General features: G+C 45.4%; 2 protein-coding genes across 2 annotated transcripts in view; one reads left to right on the top strand and one right to left on the bottom strand.

Annotated features, from left to right (window-relative positions):
- ARID3A (AT-rich interaction domain 3A) overlaps positions 1–22505 on the bottom strand; it is a 196937-nt gene that overhangs the window by 22751 nt on the left and 151681 nt on the right. The window contains exon 7 of the mRNA XM_082259034.1: positions 21373–21465. Coding sequence (XP_082115160.1) covers positions 21373–21465 — 93 coding nt within the window. The remainder of the gene's footprint in view (positions 1–21372; positions 21466–22505) is intronic.
- Positions 8350–10225, top strand: LOC309544484 (E3 SUMO-protein ligase ZBED1-like; the record flags this gene model as incomplete). Its single annotated transcript, XM_082243391.1, has 3 exons — positions 8350–8646; positions 8821–9281; positions 9559–10225. 3 exons carry the CDS (start codon positions 8350–8352, stop codon positions 10223–10225), a joined length of 1425 nt encoding a protein of 474 aa, XP_082099517.1.

The raw sequence follows: 22505 nt of genomic DNA, 5'->3' as shown, positions 1-22505 counted from the left end.
TTTACAGATTGCCCTCTCTGTCCTCTTGATAATTGAGTCCCCAACTACCACAACCTTTCTAACCTTTCCTGAGTTACAGCCCCCCTTCTTCCTGGAGCCGCCCCTCCCCTGGCAGCTGGGGGAGGGTGCATGCTCCAGCTCTGCCACCCCTGAGCTGATATCCCCCTCAACCTGCAACTCGGCAGATTTGTTAGGGTCTATCAACTCAGGATTGGCCTCCCTGGCACTCCTCCCTCTACCCTTCCTAACAGTCACCCAGCTGCGTACCTCTGCTGCTTGCGTCTCCTCTATTCCTTCCTCCTCTATGCTGGCCCCTACCAGCGCCAAATGACTTTGTGGACCCACTTAAAGCGGAGTTCCACCCTGAAAAATTTTTTTTTTCACCGTCCGCTTGCTTTAATTTACCTGAAAAAGAATTGTATAATTTAAAAAATTTTTTTTGTTTCACTTACTTTTTTTTAATGAAAATATACTTTCCTTCCTCCCTCTGCGGCTGCGGCACGCGCCGTCACTTCCTCCTTGCATTGACTCCTGGGAGAGGAGCGTCATCGATCCCAGGAGTCAATGCACCTGCACCGGCCCTGCTCGTCACTTCTGGTGCAGGCGCATTATTCCCTGCTGAACAGCTTCTGGGCATGCCCAGAAGCTGTGCAGGGATGATGCGCCTGCACCGGAAATGACGAGCAGGGCATTCTAGGACTCCGACGTCACCGAAGAGGACGCTCCAGCTTCAGCTGCCCACACCTGAGATGGCAGCGCTGGAGAAGACATTTTCAAGGTAAGTATTTCTCCTAAAAGTTAAGTGAAACAGGGGACAGTTCAGAGGCTATCGTTGCTTAAATGCACTAGCCCTGACTGTCCCGGGGGTATTTTATCTAAAAAAAAATTTCTAGGGTGGAACTCCGCTTTAACCTGTACCAGAGAGGAGGAAGCATCGTCCGAAAGGTCTGGAAGTGCCCCTTGTGGCTTGCCACACCAGGTCTCGGAACCTCAGGGGGAGGTTCTGAAGGACTTTTATCCCTTGAGGGATGAAAAAGGCCTCTTATGAGCCGAGAATAGCCCACGTCCACGACAGGGCTCTTTGCCCTTGGTAGCCTGCAGAAGAAGAGTGCTCTTCCCCCCCCGTGAGACCCTTAATAAGGTCATCATCCAAGAAGTTCCAAACAGGCGATCCCCCACAAAGGGGAGACCAGATAAGGCCTTCTAAGAAATCTGGTCCGCAGGCCAGCATTGTTAGCCAGATAAGACGCTGCAGGACCACTGCTGATACAGACAGCCTAAAATCAAAAGAGCCACATCCAAAAGAGGCATCACAGATAAACTGTAGGCCCCTGGATCAACTGATCCGCTAGCTCTGCAAAGGCAGGGGGAAGCCACTTCAGGTCCTGGCGTAAAAGGCAGAGGGAAGCCGTTTCCTCTTCAGGTCCCGGCGTAAAAGTTTAGCCCACGTCAGTTTGCAACACCAGGGCAATAGTAAATACCGGCCTAAATCGAACAAGCCATAGTTAAACATATGGAGGGCCAGAGATTTCGCTCTCCTATCATCCAGATCTTTAAAGGGCAAGGACTCCTCAACTGAAATGAAGGTAGCTTTAGTTAACCTGGAAACTGACAAGCCCAATACAGCTGGGACCATCCACTTTTTAAGCAGGGAATCCTTATAAGGACACCACACAGTAAAACGCTTAGGGACCACAAGAGTGCATTTTGGACAAACCCACTGTTCTGTGACAACATTATCAAAGTAAGTAGGAAGAGGGAAAACGTCCGCCACAGTGGAGGACCTGTGGTGCCAAAAGGGACCAGCGCCTCTGACGCAGCATCTTCGTCATGTTTAAAATTTCAAGCTCTGACACAATCAGTGCATTCACCAGCGCCTTTTCACGCACAGCTTAAGGAGCAGAGCAAACATCCTCACTGTCTGAGCACTCAGGGTTGGGTGACTCATGTCTGCAACAGATTGAGGATCCGATGGACAGCTGAAGCAGGGGAGGGTGGTGGACACTATATACTAAGGTCACCCAGAAAAACACAATGTGTGTGGGGGGGGGGGGGGGGGTCACCCTCCAAGCCCTACCATAGAAGCTTGCAGTCCACAAAAGGGCGGCATTGTTGTGGAATTTTTGTGGATGCCCAGTCGCCTGGGCGCGAGCCTCAGCAGAGCCTACTACCCAGGGACAGCGGAGGGGAGGGTGGTTGCCCAAACGGAGGGTAGTGGTTTCAGCTACCCTCCCTGGGGCTGCCCCACATAGCTCCCGACCAGTAGGTAGTTGGGGCCGTATCAGGCCACATGAGGTGCGGTCCGCAGATGCCAACCATCCAGAGCCAAGACATCCCTGCCCTAGTCACCAACCCCAGGGTAGCAGGGGAAACCTGCTCAACCCCCCTATTGTGCACCAAGTATAAACCCAGTCAGCAGAAACTCCAACAAGCCCCACTTAAGAGCATGTGGCAAAAGCCAGCTCATAACCTCACCCAGGGAGAGGGAGGGGGGACTTGAAGGCCCACATCCACCCCAAAAACCCTCCAGGGGTAGAGGGGGGTCAGCTACTTACCATACCAGGAACTGGGTGGGCACCGGTCCCGACAGACCACCACTCCATCGGGATGTGGCGACTGTCAGCCAGGAGGAATGCTGCGACTCAGGCCGGGCCAGGTCGTATGCGCCCTTGCGAGATTTAGCTCGCAGGCCAGCCCCCATCCAGTAGGGCTATCTCGCGGCCGACCTAGCACGGAGCTGAGGCCTGCGCACGCTCGCTGGCCAAACTAAGGGGACCCTCTGGATGTAGATCAAGTCCATTGCCCAGTCCGGCAGTTGATAGTAGATTCTCACAGGAACAAAATAACAAAGATAGGAAAAAATCCATTTAAAAAGGAGAAAAATTGCCAGGACCAGAGATCCCAGCAAGGAACTAGGTCCTTACTCCTGACTAGGATTGTGGGTGTATACCCCCTAGGACAGCCCATAGGTCTAGTCAAGCTTTTTCCTGCCTAGTGTCACCTAATGGTTAACCACTTGCCAACCGCCTCACGACTTACAGCCAAAGCTTAGTATACCTACGTCGCTCGCCCCCGCCGCTCTGGGGCGCGCCCCCGGCTCCACTGATTATCTGATTGGGTTCAGAACCGATCAGTCATCAGGTCCAGGCCAATGATTTTTGGCCTGGACCTGTTGATGCGTCCTGCCCAATCAGATACTGTCTGCGCCTGCGAAATGTAAACACAGGCACAGAAAAGACCCACTCTCTCCTGCCCAAATCCTTTTTGGATTCATCGAGAGGAGAGAGCGGATCTGAACTGTGAGTACTGCACTAAGCACCCACACACACACCTAGGCTAGGCACATTTAACTCCCGATCACCCCCCCCCCCCAGTTAACCCCTACAGCCCCTGTCACAACACACACTGTATACAGTATATAGCATTTTCCTATATACCCATATAAGTGTGACTTGTGACCAGGTTTAGCGCTTGCAGACCTTCTTTTTATACTTAGGATATCCGCCACCCCCCCATAACTATTTAATCCCCTGATCCCCCCCCAGTTAACCCCTTCCCCCTTGTCACACTATACACCGGTAATATAGTGTTTTTTCGTATATCTGTGATAGTGGGATTGTGACTTCAGTTAGCGCTAGCGAGTAAATTTCTGTCCCAAGTAGGTTTAGGGTCCCCGCCACCCCCCCTTAAAAAATATACCAGCTGACCCCCCCTGATCACCCCCAGTTAACCCCTTCATTGCCCTGTCACAGTGTCACTTTTATAGTGTACAGTTTTTTTTCTGATCACTATTAGTGTCACATGTGACATTAGTTCATCAGTCTTAGATAGCGCAGATCCCCGGCGCATAGTTAGAAATAACCCCTTGATTATCACATACACACACATACACTTCCATTACTAGTATAGTGTTTGAACAGATCATTATCTGATCAGAACGATACTAGCATCCCCATAGTTTAGGGTTCCCAAAACGTGGTGTTTGCACCATCAGCACTGATTCCTGCCAGCACCTGCGTTTAACCCCTCCGCCCAGCCCACCCCACCCAGGCAAGTGTAGTAATCAATAGATTACTGTCACTTACAAAAAACTCAAAACACACAAAACCGCTGTGTTAGCAGAGTCAGGCCTGATCCCTGCTAGCATTAGCAGTTTTTTTTTGGTAGCGGTTGAAATAGTCCTTGACAACCAGGTGCTTTTTTTTTACCTGCGAGTCACACTACTGTACCGGTAAATTTAGTTGCTAAAATGTCCAAACGGTTGTACAGTAGTGCAGAGGCCTACAGTATACTGACCATGTCAGATGAGAGCGATGGGGAAGCCTCACTGACAGAATCAGGGTCAGTATATGAACCTGAAGAGAGCAGCGGCTCCTGAAAGATAGCTCAGACGACGGATGGGTCCATGTTAGAACCAGGAGTACCCGGCCCCATTCTGCAGTTGCTGAGGTGCAGAGATCGCAGCGTGCTCGTATGGAGCAGAGTGTCGGTACTAGTGCCGCTCATCCTTCTGTTGGCCTGGCAAGCGCCAGCGGCCTAGTACACCCCGGACCTAGTACAACCAGCACTGCAGTAACACTTGGTGACGTGACAAGTCCCATAAGTGCAGTTGAAGCTGGTGTGGTGGCTAGCACAAATAGTGGCCCGCAGCCAACCCAAATTCGCCCCTTGCCAGACAATTCGGCTGGAAACCTGTAACGGTATCCGAGTTTAAGAGGTTTCTGGGCCTTTCTCTCAACATGGGCATAACCAAAAAGAGTGAATTGCGGCTATATTGGTCCACTAGCCCAATTCACCATATGCAGGTGTACTCTGCCTCCATGTCCAGGCGAGATACAAGCAAATTCTGCGATTTATGCATTACAAAGACAATTAAATCTGTCATCCTCAGGGAGACGCTGAATATGATCGGCTCCACAAAATTCGGCCCCTCGTAAACCACTTCAATCAGCGGTTTGCAGCCTTGTTTACCCCCCAACAAGTTGTCTGCGTTGATGAGTCCCTGATTAAGTTTACTGGCCACCTTGCTATGAAACAGTATCTCCCCAGCAAGCGTGCCAGATACGGGGTCAAAATGTATAAGCTGTGTGACAGGGCCACAGGCTATACAGTTAGTTTCCAGGTCTACGAGGGAAAAGATAGCTCTGTAGAGCCCCCCAACTGCCCAGACTACATAGGGAGCAGCGGCAAGATAGTTTGGGACTTGGTGTCACCCTTATCCGGAAAAGGGTACCATTTGTACGTGGACAATTTTTACACAAGAGTGCCACTATCTCGAATTACAAATTGGCGCATGTGGCACCGTGCGACCTAATCGCCGGGGCTTCCCCCAACGGCTTGCAAATTTCCATCTTAGTCGGGGGGAGAGAGCCTGCTTAAAAACTGACAAATTGCTTGCAGTGAAGTGGAGGGATACACGGAATGTTTTCGTTCTGTCCTCCCTTCATGCAGACACGACGGTCCAAATTACTAAGGCAACTGGTGTTATGGAGAAACCCCTCTGTGTCCACGACTATAACCTTAATATGGGAGGGGTGGACCTTCACGACCAGCTTTTGACGCCGTACTTCGTTGCCCGTAAAGCCAGACGCAGGTACAAAAAAAGGGTCTGTTTATTTATTTCAATTGGCTATGCTGAACGCCTTTGTACTATACAGCGCGTCAGTACGAACAGGATCCTTCCAAGAATTCCAGGAAGAGATCATCAATGCCTACCTGTACCCAGGAGGTGTTCCTGCCCAACTTCCCCTTCCAGATGCAGTGAGCCGGCTGCATGAGAGGCATTTTTCACATGTCCTCCCGAGTACCCCTACCCAAAGATACCCCCAAAGAAGATATCGTGTCTGTAGCAGGCGCAGATTTAGGCATGACACCGTTATTGTCCCACCTGTCCTGACCAACCTGGTCTCTGCATCAGAGAATGTTTCGAGCGCTACCACACACTAGTGGGGTTTTAGTGTAGGGTACAGCACGACATAGTGTAGGACACACCAACACAGGGTCTCAAAAGATGTTCGATGGCTATCAACATTTTGAGAGACCCTAACCTGGAAAGTTGCAGTTCAGAAAAAAAAAAAAGCGTAAAAAAAAAATACAAAAAATGTTACAAAAAAACAAAAACAAAAATATAAAATAAAAAAGCCAAAAACCGTTGTTGTCTCAGTTATTTTTATGTTTTTATGTTCTTCGACTCTTCCTACTGTACTTTCACAGTACTTTGTTTGTTTTTCATGCTTTTGTTAACCTGTTTGCCTTGCAGGTACTCATCGGCTGCAACACTGATTTTATATATTCTGACACAAACAGCGTTTGCGCTCAGCATATATGTATACCTCTGATGTGCTGTGGTAGGCTGATTTCACCACTGCAGTTAAAATACGTTTAGGTATACGTGGAATTTTGTCATATATACCCACCATTAAGAAGTGGGTTTGGATGTTTGGGTGGTTAATGGTGCGTATACTACACACTTTTCCTGCAGAGATCTGTTAGGTTCTCTTTTTTTCGCTCAGCCCACAGGCTGCATGAAAAAAAAAAAAAAACCTACACTATATGCCAAACAAGTACCAGCAATGCTGGAGTAGTTATACCAGGATGATGCCTGCAGATTTATGCATCATCTTGGTATCGTTTTTTACAGCCAGCGGTCGGCTTACATGTAAAAGCAATCCTAGCTCCCCCCCCCCCCCCACCTCCTTCCGTGGTTTTTCTCGGGCTCTCCTGTCCCACCGGTTAATCCGAGAGTTCAGCCGGTGGTTCAATTATTTGAGCTGATTGGATGGGGAGAATGGCTCCAATCATCTCTATGGCCTAAGATACCGGAAGCTACGAGCATTTCATGACTTCTGTTTCGCCAGAAATAAACAGCGCCATTGGGAAATTGGGAAAGCATTTTATCACACCAATTTTGGTGTGGTCAGATGCGTTAACGTCAGAGGAGAGATCTAGAGTCTAAAAGACCCCAATTATATTAAAAAAAGAGTAGCTGTCACTACATATTGCTATTATAAGGGATATTAAAAACCAAGCCCCCCCTGTTCCCCCGTGCTTGCGCTCAAAGGCGCACACAAGCGTTGGTCTAGTGTCATATGTAAATCGCAATTGCAGCATGCATGTGAGGTATCGCTGCAAACGCCAGGTCGAGGGCAGTAATTCTTGCAGTAGACCTCCTCTAAAAGTCTTTACAGGTTACCACTTTAGACTTACAAAGGCTTTAAAAAATGTACGTAGTTTGTTGCTGCTGCACAGGCGTGCGCAATTTTTAAAGCATGTCATGTTTGGTATCTATGTACTCGGCATAAGATCAGCTTTTAAATTGTACCAAACAATTTGCAATTATATAGTGTATTTGTGCATTAAATTTAAAAAAAAAATGTATATTTTTTGCAGAAATTGCGTTTGGAAAATCTGTGCGCAAATACCGCGTGACAAAAAAATTTGCAACATCCACCATTTTGTTCTGTAGGGCCTCTGCTTTAAAAAAATATATAATGTTTGGGGGTTCAAAGTAATTTTCTAGTAAAAAAAAATATTGTTTCATGTAAACAAAAAGTCACAGAAAGGGCTTAGTTTTCAAGTGGTTAGAAGAGTGGGTGATATGTGGCTAAGTTTGAGCATAAAATGCCAGGACAGTTCAAACACCCCCCAAACGACCCCTTTTTGAAAAGTAGACACCCAAAGTTATTTGCTGAGAGGCATATTGAGTCCATGGAGTATTTTATATTTTGCCCTAAGTTTCGGGAACGTGACAATTTTTTTTTTTTTTTACACAAAGTTGTCACTAAATGATATATTGCTCACGCATTCCATGGGTATATGTGAAATGACACCCCAAAATACATTCTGCTGCTTCTCCTGAGTACAGCGATACCACATGTGTGAGACTTTTTGGGAGCCTAGCTGTGTACGGGACACCGAAAGCCAATGTATTTTGGGGGTGTCATTTCACATATACCCATGGCATGTGTGAGCAATATATCATTTAGTGACAACTTTGTGTAGAAAAAAAAAAAAAAAGTTTTTATATATATATATATATATATATATTAGTGCTGTCAAAATTAGCGCGTTAATAACGCATTAACTCAAATTCATTTTAACGGCGCTAATTTTTTTAACGCACGATTAACACAGCGCGCATCACCTGTTTGACCCGTGGCCTAGCCCGTATTTGGAGAGATAGAGATGCAGCAGCAAACAGAAATGGAAAAAGAAAGGGGTCTTCTGAACGGAAAATTTATATACAAAACGAGGTCTGATGGTTCTGTCGACAAGACAAAAGTTATCTGCATTTATTGTCGATGTGAATTAAGTTATCACCGCAGCACGTCGAGTTTAAAATATCACTTGATGGCGAAGCATACAACTGACACGGAGAGCCCCCCTCCCCCTCGTCAAAGGCAGACCACAATGGATCAAAGTTTGCAGCGGAGATCGATGGATAAGTCCACAACTAATAGACTCACCTCAACTATAGCTAAATGGGTGGCTACAGCATGTAGACCAGTTAATGTGGTCGAGGACGAGGGTCTACTTGAAATTATTCGCATCGCATCTAACGATTCTACATACAAACTACCTTCAAGAGCCACCATTACAACCAAGATTCACAACTTATATGAAGAGGAGAAAGCTAAAGTTCAGGAGGCATTGAGACAGACAAACACGGTTGCGCTCACCGGAGATTATTGGACTTCCCTCAGTAACCATAGCTACCTAGGCGTCACAGCACATTATTTTGACGCGCACTGGAAACTTCAGTCTCACGCTTTGACCGTTATGAAGACAGAAGATAGACACTATGCTGACGTTTGCGCTGAGCACTTTCTTCAAGTAGCCAGACAGTGGAACATTGAACTCAAAATTAAAATAGTGACCACTGATAGTGCACGCAACATGATTGCAGCGGCCAGGCAGCTCCCGTTCGAGCATATGCCTTGCATTGCACACAGCCTCCACCGAGCCATCACAGTTTCTCTCCAAAACAGCCCGTTTGATGGCGCCTTGGCAAAATGCAGGAAGTTAGTGGGTCATTTCAAGCATAGCCCTGCTAACGCAGCCGAGCTTGAACAGCAGCAAGTCAAACATCTTCAAAAGAAAGAGTCACTCGTACAGGAGGTGTCTACTAGGTGGAACAGCACCCTAGAAATGATAAAGCGTGTTCAGAGAAATCAAGAACCATTGAGAGATGCACTGGCCCTACATGCAGGCAACATCAACATGCCAACTGCAGCTGAATTTGATAAACTGAAGAAGTTGGAGACTGTGCTGGAACACTGCAGGTAATTTATTGATACTCTTATTATTATTATATTTGTCTCTCAGTCAAAGTAAGGTTGTGTCAAAAGTGGGGACGTGTGTGTGTGTGTGTGTGTGTGTGTGTGTGTGTGTGTGTGTGTGTGTGTGTGTGTGTGTGTGTGTGTGCGTGCGTGCGTGCGTGCGTGCGTGCGTGCGTGCGTGCGTGCGTGCGTGCGTGCGTGCGTGCGTTAAGAGTGAGAGATTGAAAGTGAGTGAGAGATTCATTATGTCTAACTAAAGTGCTTTTCTCTATTATTCCAGGTATGTGAGTGAACTTTTAGGAGGAGAGAAATTTGTTTCTTGCTCAGTTGTGCTGCCCGCGTTGTGTCATCTATCACGTGTGATGGAGGTCTCAGAAGATGACCCAGCCTACATGATTAAGTTTAAGGAAACTTTCACAACTGACATGGACAAACGGAAGGAAAAAACCAACACCACATGGCTGAGGGTTGCATCAGCACTGGACCCTAGGTTTAAGGACCTCAAATGTCTGAGCAGGGCTGACAGAGCTGAGGTGTGGAGTTCAGTCTGTGCCTTGCTCAAGAGGGAGGGGCTTGCACAGCCAGATAAACCAGTGACAACTGAACCACCTAAGAAGATAACATGTCTCATGTCTGTGCCAGAATCTTCATCTGATGATGATGAAGAGGACTGTATTGAGAAATGTGTGGAGCGCTACAAGGCAGAGCCCTCTATTGGCATAGAGGACTGTCCCCTGCAGTGGTGGTCCAATCATGAAGGGGCACACAGTGAGATGGCCTACCTTGCACGCATATACTTATCAACACCTGCCACATCCGTACCTTGTGAAAGATTGTTTTCACTCTCAGGACATGTTGTTCAGAAAAAGCGAGCTGCCCTGTCATCTGAAAATGTAAACAGGCTCGTCTGTTTGAGCAACTGGCTCAGTGCAAAGAAAGAGAAATAATCTGTGAGGAACCTGTGGGTTTTTTATATTCTTTTTCCCACCTGTTTGATAGACATGAACACGTTCTTTGTAAAACATGTCAATGTTCTTTATGCTCTGTTTAGGGTGATTTCAGTAATAATAAATGTACATTTAGGTTAGCATGTTTACAAGAAGTGAGCTGCCCTATCGTGCAAAAATGTAAGGTTTGTGTAAGTAAATTGAGTAAAGAAAGAGAAGTAATGGGAACCGTTTATTTCTATGTTGTTGTTTTTTCATGTGTATAATAGACATGAAGTTCTTTGATAAACATATGACTTTTGATACTATGGTCCCTTTGATAGATGTCCAGTCTTCATCCTATGTTAAGTATGGTTTCACTAATAATAAACATGCATTTGCATAAAGCGTCTATTTGTCCACTCCCATGTTGATTAATGTATTCAAAAAGTTAACTCATGACAATCATGCGATTAATCGCGATTAAATATTTTAATCGATTGACAGCCCTAATATATACATATATATATTATATATATTATATATATATATATATATATATATACATACATACATACACACACATACACACATATATATATTATATATAATTTTCCTGGAACTTGTGTCACAATATAAAATGCTCCATGGACTCGCCATGCCTCTCAGCAAATAGCTTGGGGTGCCTACTTTCAAAAATGGGGTAATTTGGGGGGGGGGGGGGGGGGTTTGTGCTATCTTGAAATTTCAGGGCCTCCGAAACTGTGATAGGTAGCGAGGAGTAAAATCAAAAATTTACGCCATTAGAAAACCTAAAGGTGATGATTGGTTTTCGGGGTCCCATACACAGCTAGGCTCCCAAAAAGTCTCACACATGTGGTATCCCTGTACTCCGGAGAAGTAGCAGAATGTATTTTGGGGGGTCATTCCACATATACCGATGTCATGTGTGAGAAATGTATCTTTTAATGACAACTTTATGTAAGAAAAAAAAATGTTTTTTTTAAGTCATTTTTCAAACACCTGTGGCAAAAAAATTAAACATTCAATGAGCTAAACATGCCTCTCAGGACATTCCTTAGGATGGCTACTTTCCAAAAAGTGGTAATTTGGGGGGGGGGGGGGGGGGTTGTACTGCCCTGCCATTTTAGCACTTCATGAAATGTCAGAAAGTAAAAGCTGCATAAATTCCAGTATTTACACCATAGTTTGTAGACGCTATAACTTTTGCGCAAACCAATAAAAATATGCTCATTGAGATTTTTTTTGTCAAAGACATGTAGCTAAATATATTTTGGCCAAAATATATGACATAAATTGAGTATATTGGATATTTTTTAAAAGACAATGTTGAAAATTTCATTTTTTCTCCAAATTTTAGCTCTTTTTTTATTAATATCGCAAAAAATAAAAGCGCAGAGGTGATCAAATACCACCAAAAGAAAGCTTTGTTTGTGGGAAAAAAAAGGACGTAAATTTAGTTTGGATACAGCATTGCATGACGCGCAATTGTCAGTTAAAAGTCACACAGTGCCAAGTTTAAAAAAGGGGCCTGGTCTTTGAGCAGCCAAATGCTCTGGGGCTTAAGTGGTTGAGAAGAATCAGGAGCTGTGTCCGTCAACGAAATAGAAGTTGCCCCCCCCCCCCCCCCCAAGAAACAATTTCCTACTTGTGTGATTGGCTCACTGATTTTCCCAGAAGTTTGCACTAAGCCAAAAGTCAGACTTCCGGTATCCCCTGCAACAAAAAAACGTCAATAGGAAATAATGACTAAAGAGATGTAGACCCTGCTATTTTCCCTCATTAGAGCCCTGCAAGTGCAGCAGCCGATTTAGAATTATGAAACCACTCTCATTAGATACACTTTCCACATGGACACAGACACACAGGGATTTCTTCAGAACAACAAAATATAGTAATCTACAATCCTTGTAAAGTACATAGATCACCCAGAAAGGCATGTTTTTTTTCTCAACAAAAGTGGAGTTACTCTAAGAGAAATCCATATATTCTCTCTCGTACAGTACACAGGTCTTCAATCATACACGGAAGGAAAGTCTCAAAGCAGTAATTGCCGGGACTCAGACAATGGCTCAGACAATGGCCTACAAAACCTTGCGGCCAAACTATAGTAAGACAAAGCCTGGGTGGAAAAGGAGATCTGTCTCCCGATAAGCTGCACAACTTCTTGTGCCTCCTTGGTGGTTTGCGTAAGCTACTGCGGTATTGTTGGACTGCCTTAAGACTGAGAAGTTCCTTGAAAAGGTCTGTCTACTATAGAAGGAAAAATAAATTGCTAAGTCTAAGTCTCCTGTGCTGTAGCTGTCACCAGCATTCATCCCCTGCCTATCAGGCTGAAATACCTTCATATCCAGTTCAGCAGGAGGATGATCAGCCCAGTTGCAGAGCCCCGACATCCACCACATCAAGTAATTCCTTGTCCTGTAGGACAGGGGCATAGTGTGTTCCAGGGAAAAGCTCAACCTGTTCTAGGATGACAGAATATTGTGCTGCAGGGGTCTGGAATACCATTGAGCATATGGGACCGCTTCAAAATGAATGCACTAGGACTCCCAGAACTCTTATGAGTCAGTGGAACAAAGAGCCCAAGTCTACTTCTGTAGGGAGAGAAGTTTTCCTTGTTGAAAGAACACCAAACCCAGGCATTACAGATGCTAGGAAGGATCCAGGACAGATTTCAGAAGGTTGAGGATCCAACCAAAGTTCTGTAATATCTGGACTGTCCATTTTAGGTTCTACTGTGAGGCAGTAGCTAACAGGGGCGTACCGTGGGGTTGGCCAGAATGGCGCCTGCCAGGGGGCGCAGGCCGAGGGGGGGCGCAAAAACATTGGCACTGTAGCAGTGAATTACCGCTCCTCAGCCTGCGCCCCCGGCGGGCGCCCGGCGCCCCCCCCTCCCTCCCTTTTCTTCACTTTGCCTTCCACCCATGCACTGGGTTTGTTCTCGCTGGAAGGTGTCCCCGCCCACCTGGCTGCTCGCGGCTGCTGAGATGAGCGTCGGAGCGTGTTCCCGCGAGATGCTGCAGCTTTGCTAAATGAAGGTGAGGGGGAGCGCGCCCAGTGACAGGATCACACACAGGGGGAGAGAGTGTGTGTCTGCGGGGATCCGGGCCGGGTTGCGGTGATGGAGGTAGGATCATGCAGAGACTTCATTGCCGAGCAGTGCACCATCCATGATGGTACAAGGACCGGGGGCGGTGTATCGGGCCCTGTCAACCCCCCCCTACTACCTGTCAACCCCCCTCACTCCCTGTCAACCCCCCCCCCACTCCCTGTCAACCCCCCCACTACTCCGTCAACCCCCCCTCACTCCCTGTCACCCCCCCTACTCCCTGTCACCCCCCCCTCCTCCCTATCACCCCCCCACCACTCCCTGTCAACCCCCCCACTATTCCCTGTCAACCCCCCCACTACTCCCCGTCACCCCCCCTCACTCCCTAACACCCCCCTACTCCCTGTCAACCCCCCCTCACTCCCTGTCACCCCCCCACTCCCTGTCAACCCCCCCCTCACTCCCTGTCACCCCCCTCACTCCCTGTCATCCCCCTCACTCCCTGTCACCCCCCACTACTCCACGTCAACCCCCCCTCACTCCCTGTCACCCCCACTACTCCCTGTCACCCCCACTACTCCATGTCAACCCGCCCTCACTCCCTGTCACCCCCCTCTCACTCCCTGTCACCCCCCTCTCACTCCCTGTCACCCCCCTCTCACTCCCTGTCACCCCCCTCTCACTCCCTGTCACCCCCCTCTCACTCCCTGTCACCCCCTCGGTCCCTGTCACCCCCCTCACGACCTCTCACTCCCTGTCAACTCCTGTCACCTCCCTCTTACTCCCTGTCACCCCCTCTCACTCCCTGTCACCCCCACCTTCACTCCCTGTCACCCCCACCTTCACTCCCTGTCACCCCCACCTTCACTCCCTGTCACCCCCACCTTCACTCCCTGTCACCCCCACCTTCACTCCCTGCCACCCCTGTCCTCTCTCTCCCTAACCACCCCCTCTCACTCCCTGTCATCCCCCTCTTTCCCGGGCCCCCCCTCTCTCTCCCTGTCACCTGCCCTCTCTCTCTCTCCCCCTGTCACCTGCCCTCTCTTTCCCTCTCTCACCCCCCTCTCTCTCATCCCCCTCTCTGTCATCCCTTCTCTCTGTCACCCCCTCTCTCTGTAACCCCCCCCTCTCTCTGTCAAACTCTCTCTACCTGGGGGGGGCGCCGATACAGTTCCTCGCCAAGGGCGCTGGAGACCCTAGGTACGCCTCTGGTAGCTAACCTTTCCAGCAAAAGCAGGTCATCCTAAAAAATGAATCCCCTTGGACCTTAACCAGGCTAACAGCAGAGTCAAAAACGTACTTAGGGAGGTGTGGCTATGTTTTTTCTCCAATGCAAATGAAAGAAGAGTGGAGAAAAGATTGGGATGTGTAAGTACGCATCCTTGATGACAAGGATGGTGGCAAAAAAACCGAGATGGAGATCAGTTAAATTCCAGCTTGTACCTGGAAGAAACATTCTTCTGAACCGAAGTGTCCGAGATTTTCCTTGAACCAGCAAATGTCCCTCCAGTGATCCCAGTGGGGGCACCCCTTCATTGTGAATAGGACCAGGTTTAGAGGGTCTGGAGGATCAGGACTTGGGGCAAAAGTCTTAGATGTTGACGCCTCATCTTTTTGCTGGAAAGGGGGGGCGCACTGTTTCCACCCATAATATTCCTAATGTAGGTGTGCAAAGATTCCACAAAAAAGTGCTGACCCTCAAACAGTATTCTCCACATTTGTACCAACAGGAGAATCAAATGGGATAAAAGAGTGTGTCACTCATACTGTCCAAAAATCCAGAGTTCTGTATCAATCCAGCACTGTGCCCATCTGCAGCAGCACTGGTTCTCTCTCTTCCCTTCAATAGGCTCAGAAGCAGCAGCGGGAGCCACTGGCTCCTTCTGCTGTTAATCAAATGTTGAGATCTGAGCAGGGTCAAGCCGTGTGCATCTATAGGTGCACAAAGCTTGACTCGGGAAGCAGCTGCCTATGGGGGCACACCGATAAAAGAAGGGAGTCCAGAGCGCCAGCAGGGGGCCCCAGAAGAGGAGTTTGTTAGAGATATTATATAGAAATAGTAAATATTTTGTGTGGCCACCATTATTTTCCAGAACTGCCTTAACCCAATCGGGCATGAAGTTCACCAGAGCTTCACAGTTTGCCACTGGAGTCTTCTTCCACTCCTCCATGACGACATCACCGAGCTGGTGGATGTTAGAAACCCTGCGCTGCTCCACCTTCCGTTTGAGGATGCTCAATAGGATTTAGGTCTGGAGGCATGCTTGGCCAGGACATCATCTTTACCCTCAGCTTCTTTAGCAAGGCAGTGGTTATCTTGGAGGTGTGTTTGGGGTCGTTATCCTGTTGGAATACTGCCCTGCGGCCCAGTCTACGGTATGGAGGGGATCATGCTCTGCTTCAGTATGTCACAGTATGTGTTGGCATTTATGGTTCCCTCAATGAACTATAGCTTCCCAGTGCCAGCAGCACTCATGCAGCCCCAGGCCATGACACTCCCACCACCATACTTGACTATAGGCAAGACACACTTGTCATTGTACTCCTGGCCTGGTTGCCCCGCACACGCTTGACGCACACGCTTGACACCATCTGAACCAAATAAGTTTATCTTGGTCTCTTCAGACCACAGGACAGGTTTCCAGTAATCCATGTCCTTAGTCTGCTTGTGTTCAGCAAACTATTTGCGGGCTTTGTTGTGCATCATCTTTAGAAGAAGCTTCCTTCTAGGACGACGGCCATGCAGACCAATTTGATGCAGTGTGCGGCGTATTGTCTGAGCACTGACAGGCTGACCCCTTCAGCCTGTGTAGCAATGCTGGCAACACTCATATGTCTATTTCCCAAGACAACCTCTGGATTTGACGGTGAGCACGTGCAGTCAACTCCACTGGTCGACCATGGCGAGGCCTGTTCTGAGCTGAACCTGTCCTGTTAACCTCCCTGGCGGTATGATTCTTTTGGATTTTAGGTGCTGAAAGCGGTACCATTATTTTGCATGTAATTCTTGTGAATGAGCAGCCCAAACCAACTGTATACATTTATTATATATATTATATATATATATGTATGTATACATATATTATATATATATACGTATATATACACGTATATATATATATATATATATATATATATATATATATATATATATATATATATATATAAAATGTATACAGTTGGTTTGGGCTGCTCATTCACAAGAATTACATATATATATATATATATATATATATATATATATATACACACATATATTTACATAAAAAGTACAGTAAAACTGCAGGAAAGGGCACTGGGGGGCAATGTAATGTGATTTTATTTTATTTTGAACGGTATCAGTGTGTTTGGTGCATTTTACATTTGAATTTGCCGCCGGTTCCACCCCCCGGCGGACGTCACGTCGCCGGAGACGGAAGCCGGGGCTCGCAGACGATCGGGAGGAAGCTCCGCCGCCGCACACCGCTCGCAGTCTTCGCTGGATCCCGGAGAAAAGGTAAGTAAAACCTCCTCCAGCATCCAGCGATCTTCTTAGCGCTACCCCGAGTGTGACTCGGGGTTACCGCTTTTGGCACTAAAATCGAACCCCGAGTCACACTCGGGAATACCGCTAGGAAGGTTAAACTGCTGTATGGACTTGGCTACAGTGCTGCAGCTCAGTTTCAGGGTCTTGGCAATCTTCTTATAGCCTAGGCCATCTTTATGTAGAGCAACAATTCTTTTTTCAGATCCTCAGAGAGTTCTTTGCCATGAGGTGCCCTGTTAATCTTCCGGTTACCAGTATGAGAGAGTGAGAGTGATAACACCAAATTTAACACACCTGCTCCCCCTGTGAGACCTTACTGACCACTAACGAGTCACATGACACCTGGGAGGGAAGGAAAATGGCTAATTGGGCCCAATTTGGACATTTTCACCTAGGGGTGTACTCACTTTTGTTGCCAGCAGTTTAGACATTAATGGCTGTGTGTTGAATTATTTTGAGGGGACAGCAAATTTACACTGTTATACAAGCTGTACACTCACTACTTTACATTGTAGCAAAGTGTCATTTCTTCAGTGTTGTCACATGAAAAGATATAATAAAATATTTACAAAAATGTGAGGGGTGTACTCACTTTTGTGAGATACTGTATATATATATTTTTTGAACAATTGCTCATATAAAGGGATATTATCACGGCAAGCACTTAGGAGTAACCTAAACCTTCTCTGGTTGTTTCCAGTCCTCAGACAAAAAACCTCCTTGACATGGCATGACCTGGAAAGGCATTAGGAGGTTTTTCGGTTTTCTAGATCTCATGCTTGTCACTTTGGGGCATTCAGGAAATCCGGGATCAAACATAAGACATTTTCAGACCTCCTCAAAAAGCACCAAAATTGTAGATTTACATTTTGGTGGAACAGTAGTAGAAGGACCTTTTCTTCTGACCAAGTGGAAGCCTCTGAATCAGAAAGATGAGAGGGGCTGCTGTCTTGGATGACACATAACCAGAGTAAGAAGTTAGGCGAAAACCTGACTGGTGGAATTGGGGAGGTGGGATGAGAGAGAAGATTCCCTGTTCCCTGGTTTCCCGTGGGAAAAAAAGCACAATGCTCAGTAAGTGAGAAACCAACCAGCTGTCGGTGACTACCCCTCTGTGCCCAGAATCCTCCTTTGCCCTTTTTGAGTAGTCATGCTCTTCCGGAAGAAACTGAGTGTTGCCCTCATTTCTTTTCCTCTTTATGATCTGCACACAGCTGAATGATAAGCACCTTGTTTGATTCCCGTTTATATCCCTATTTAGTCAGTAGCTGAGGAAGCAGCCATATAATGTGCAAGGTTATGCAAAATGGTGCCTAGACCTGCACAGTAACCAACTAAGACGGCAGCCACACGTGTGCCTTTCAGTCCAAAATGGGGCCCACTCCATACAAGAGCTTAAATACAAATTCCCGTGATAAATAGTGGACGGAATATGCCTTCAGATAGCAGCAATCTGAGCATATATACTATATACAGGTGGTGCCAAATCCTCAAAATATTATTAGAAAAGGAAGGATTGGGAAACAAGGATTTTTGGGCACGGCATAATCATTAAAATTAAGTTTTTATTTTTGAATCCATATAAAATCAGGGAACAAAAAAATATACTAGGTATAAAAAGACCTGAAAGGAGGTCCAAAAAGACAATATACAATACGGTATACCACCTGATATCCTTTTATGTAGGGGTTCTTTAATACCGTTTTCCTGCATACATACTTTTTCTCTATGGCTACCCACTTTAAATGCACAAGCGTCTATTCAAATTGTCTAGGATACAACCACTGGGTGCATGGCATATTAACCATAATCATTGATTCTAAAATGCATGTGTGTATACACTTTGTTTAAACACAGATGACAGTCAGGCCTTCATCATTCCTTGTTAGTTGCAACCCCATGGTCTCTTATCACCTATTGACTACATGAGTCTCCGGCAAATCCACAATAATCCCCCCCCCGTTATCCACATATGATGCCGAGGCATATGTCTCACTCTATAATACTGTACAGGTATGTGCAATTAAAGCATTATTTAGAATTGCTTTATAAAGTATACTTTGACATACTATCTATACTGTAAACAATAATGTTTTACGGTGTGGACCCCCACATACCACCATTGGTCGGCCGTTTCGGCCCTGTTTGCTCACTGCTCCTCGATGTGATCATACGTTGAGTGGTAGCCTACTATTTTGATATAAACTATTATATGTGAGTAATGTATTATGCAGGTTTCAATTCCATGTAAATGTATTTTTTACAATGTATTAGAAGTTTTTGCATGTATTTTTTTGCATGTATTTTTGAAACATATTTGTTTATCACGCAGAATATTCCAGTAATAGCTCCAGATGAAGCTTTGAAAAAGGCGAAACATGTTGAGCAATACTGAATGTACTAACATGAATGTTTGAATACGACTTCAGTTGACCCGGTTGGATGGCACCTCGTGTCTTTTGGCATCCGTCGACAGGACTCTCCTGATGTCAAGTATTTTGATTGCTTAAATTGCAAGATCAACTACATATTCTGTATGGAATTGTTACCCTAACAAACTGCTAAATAATTGTAGATTGTCTTTTTGGACCTCCTTTCAGGTCTTTTTATACCTAGTATGTTTTTTTGTTCCCCGATTTTATATGGATTCAAAAATAAAAACTTAATTTTAATGATTATGCCGTGCCCAAAAATCCTTGTTTCCCAATCCTTCCTTTCCCCTGATAAATAGCCTATACCCCTACAGTAATTGAAACTAAAAAGCTAAGAAAAGATGGGGCTTTGTATTGTCTGGTGGAAAGAGGAGAATCACAAATACCACACAATTATAAAATTATCTTTATTGTACATATATGTATAAAAAATATATATCATATAGACATATATTAGGTGAAAAATAAAAGAAAGAAAAATGCATGTGTAGAAATATATTCCCGTAGGGAATGCTGATACAGTGTATCATAAAGATGTGATACACTGCCGGTCTATGCTGTAATGGTGGACATAAGGAGCCCTTCACTTTGGTGGCAAGGTGGGGAATATCTATGAGGCTGCTAATACATTTGAATATATGAATATATCTTAGGAATCACCTGCCTCATGCATACAGCGGTCTATATTGAGACCCCATCAATATTGATGTAGAATGCTGTGAGGGACAGGTCTTCTATATGTATGTTGTGGTCACATGGTAATATTTAAAAGATATTGCACAGGAACGCCTTCCTAATCTGCATGATCGCAGTTGTTCCAGCGCACACCTCTCCTGTATGTAATTTCTGATGACCTGCTCCTCAGCGCTTGTGTTCCTCTAGGTCCCTGTCGCAGTGGAAAATATCGGTCTGCTTTGGTCTCTCTGGCCCTAAAGGAAGCCTTGCTGCGAAATGCGTCGGCTTGATGGGGACCCTAGACCGTGCTACATAGACACCATAACACCTTTGCGATACACTATCAGCATTCCCTACGGGAATATATTTCTACACATGCGTTTTTTTTTCTTTTATTTTTCACCTAATATATGTCTATGTGATATATATATATATTTTTATACATATATGAACAATAAAGAGAATTTTACTAGAATTGTGTGATATTTGTGATTCTCCTCTTTCCACCAGCCAATACAAAGCCCCATCTTTTCTTAGCTTTTAGTTTCACTCCATACATGCTCATGGGTGTCTAAAGATGGCGCCCATCCACGTGCTCTAAAGAGAAGAGGAGCAAGATGGCAGTGGTGCCTGGAAACCCATAGTTATGAAGGTTTCTGCCGATCAGCACTTACAAAGGGTACTGTCTACCATACAATGTAGAGTGTAATGTAGGCAATAGGAGGAGGGGTAATCCCCAACAAAACCCAAGAGCTGCTGTAGTACACCATGTTTGAAGGGCCAGACACTATCACATTTAGGTGGAGAGAGAAAACAAACAGTCTCACAGGATCCTCCAAACAGACTTCGACCACTCTCGTTAGGCTTATTCCCCCACTCTGATGAGAAGGGAGATCTTCAAGGGCTTGGCTCCCCTAAATGTAGACCTCTGCCTTGGACCAGTATAGCACTAGGTAATGACAAATCCGTTACACAGCAAGCCTTGAAATTCACCTAAAAGCCTAAAGCTGGCAATACACAGCTTGAGCTATTTTCATTGAAAACGAATGTGTGGCACAAAGCTTTAAAAGTATTTGGACACAATAAGACAATGGTGCGAGATTTATGTGCATTGCAGATCAAAAACTATTGTTTCCAAACTTAGAAAATTGTAGTACATAGGAGGAACCTCTATGGCGCTAAAAGTTGGGGTCAGAAGACACTTTAGATAAATAGCAAGGCAAGAATCAGTTTAGGGCCCTTTCACAATGGTATGCTTTTGTTGCACTATTCCAGGGCGACAAAGTCCTGCATGCTGCATCTTTGGTGCAGTGTTTCAAAAGCGCACCAAACAGCACCTTCCATTGTAAGTCAATAGGTATGCATGAAAAGCGCATTAGTGTGAAAGGGCCCTAAGCTGCACAAAAGAGCATTAAAAGCACATCCGTGTGAAAGGGCTCTTAGTTACGCTTTATTGACTCACCTGTGTATACAATACCGTTAAGCTCCACTGACATACTAATACTGTTTGTGCCATTGGTAGTGAGGTTAACAGCAGAGTCCTGTCTGCCCTCAGCTGAAATAAAAGAGGACAGTGAGAATACAGCATCATATAAAGAGGTTTAATCATACAGAAAGATTATTCAAATTGCATGCATTTTCATGAATTGACAAATTAGTGACTTTGATTCAAAAAAGTATTTTGTGTGTCTGCAATATGATTTGTCTAACAAATTCTATGTTCTTTCTAATGCAAGGCAGCCTGTAATTTATTTCCACTTTTGCAGCCAAAATAAGATAACACCTACGTTATATTTCTTCTAGGTTCTCGTTCATAAGCAGGAAGTGGGAGTATACCCCCTAGGACTGCCCCATAGACGTAGTCAAACTGGTTTCCGCCTAGTGTCCTACTCTATGGAGAGCAGCATAATGGGGATCAAAGGAGATATGGAGCGGTCCGTCAATGAAAAGGATTTTTCGGTAAGACAAAAATCCAGTTTTTTCAGTAGGCCAACACTTCTTTATTAAAAATCCTTTTTTATTTTTTTTTTATTGGTCTGTTTTAATCTCAAGCTGTGTGTAGTGCACCTATATAAAATATGAGTTTACTTTTTAAATTGAATTACTGAAGTAAATTACTCATATTTTATATAGATGCGCTACACACAGTGTGAGATTACAAAAGACCAATAAAAAAAAAAAAAAAAAAGGGATTTTTAGTTAAGAAATGTTGGCCTACTGAAAAAATTGGATTTTTGTCTTACCGAAAAATCCTTTTCTCAAAAGTTCATTGACGGACAGCTCCATATCTCCTTTGATCCTTAATTTGCTGCTCTCCATAGAGTAGGACACTAGGCGGAAACAAGTTTGACTACGCCTATGGGGCAGTCCTAGTGGGTATACTCCCACTTCCTGCTATAGGACTTAAAGTTTTGTAACAAGCATTGTCAGAAGAATAAATAACCCAACTTAACAGAGTGGGTGCTGTCTCCATGAATGAACATCAGAGAAAAGGCAAAAATCCAGTTTCCTCTTTCGTTCATTGACGGACACAGCTCCATATCTTCTTTGACCCTTGGGGCGTCCCAAAGCAGTGTCAACATGAGGGGTGGGAAA

This window comes from Pelophylax lessonae, assembly GCF_965119305.1.
Source record: "Pelophylax lessonae genome assembly, chromosome: 1".
NCBI classification, from domain to species: Eukaryota; Metazoa; Chordata; class Amphibia; order Anura; family Ranidae; genus Pelophylax; species Pelophylax lessonae.
Note: the sequence above shows the minus strand (reverse complement) of the source record. Positions and strands in the feature narration are given on the sequence as shown.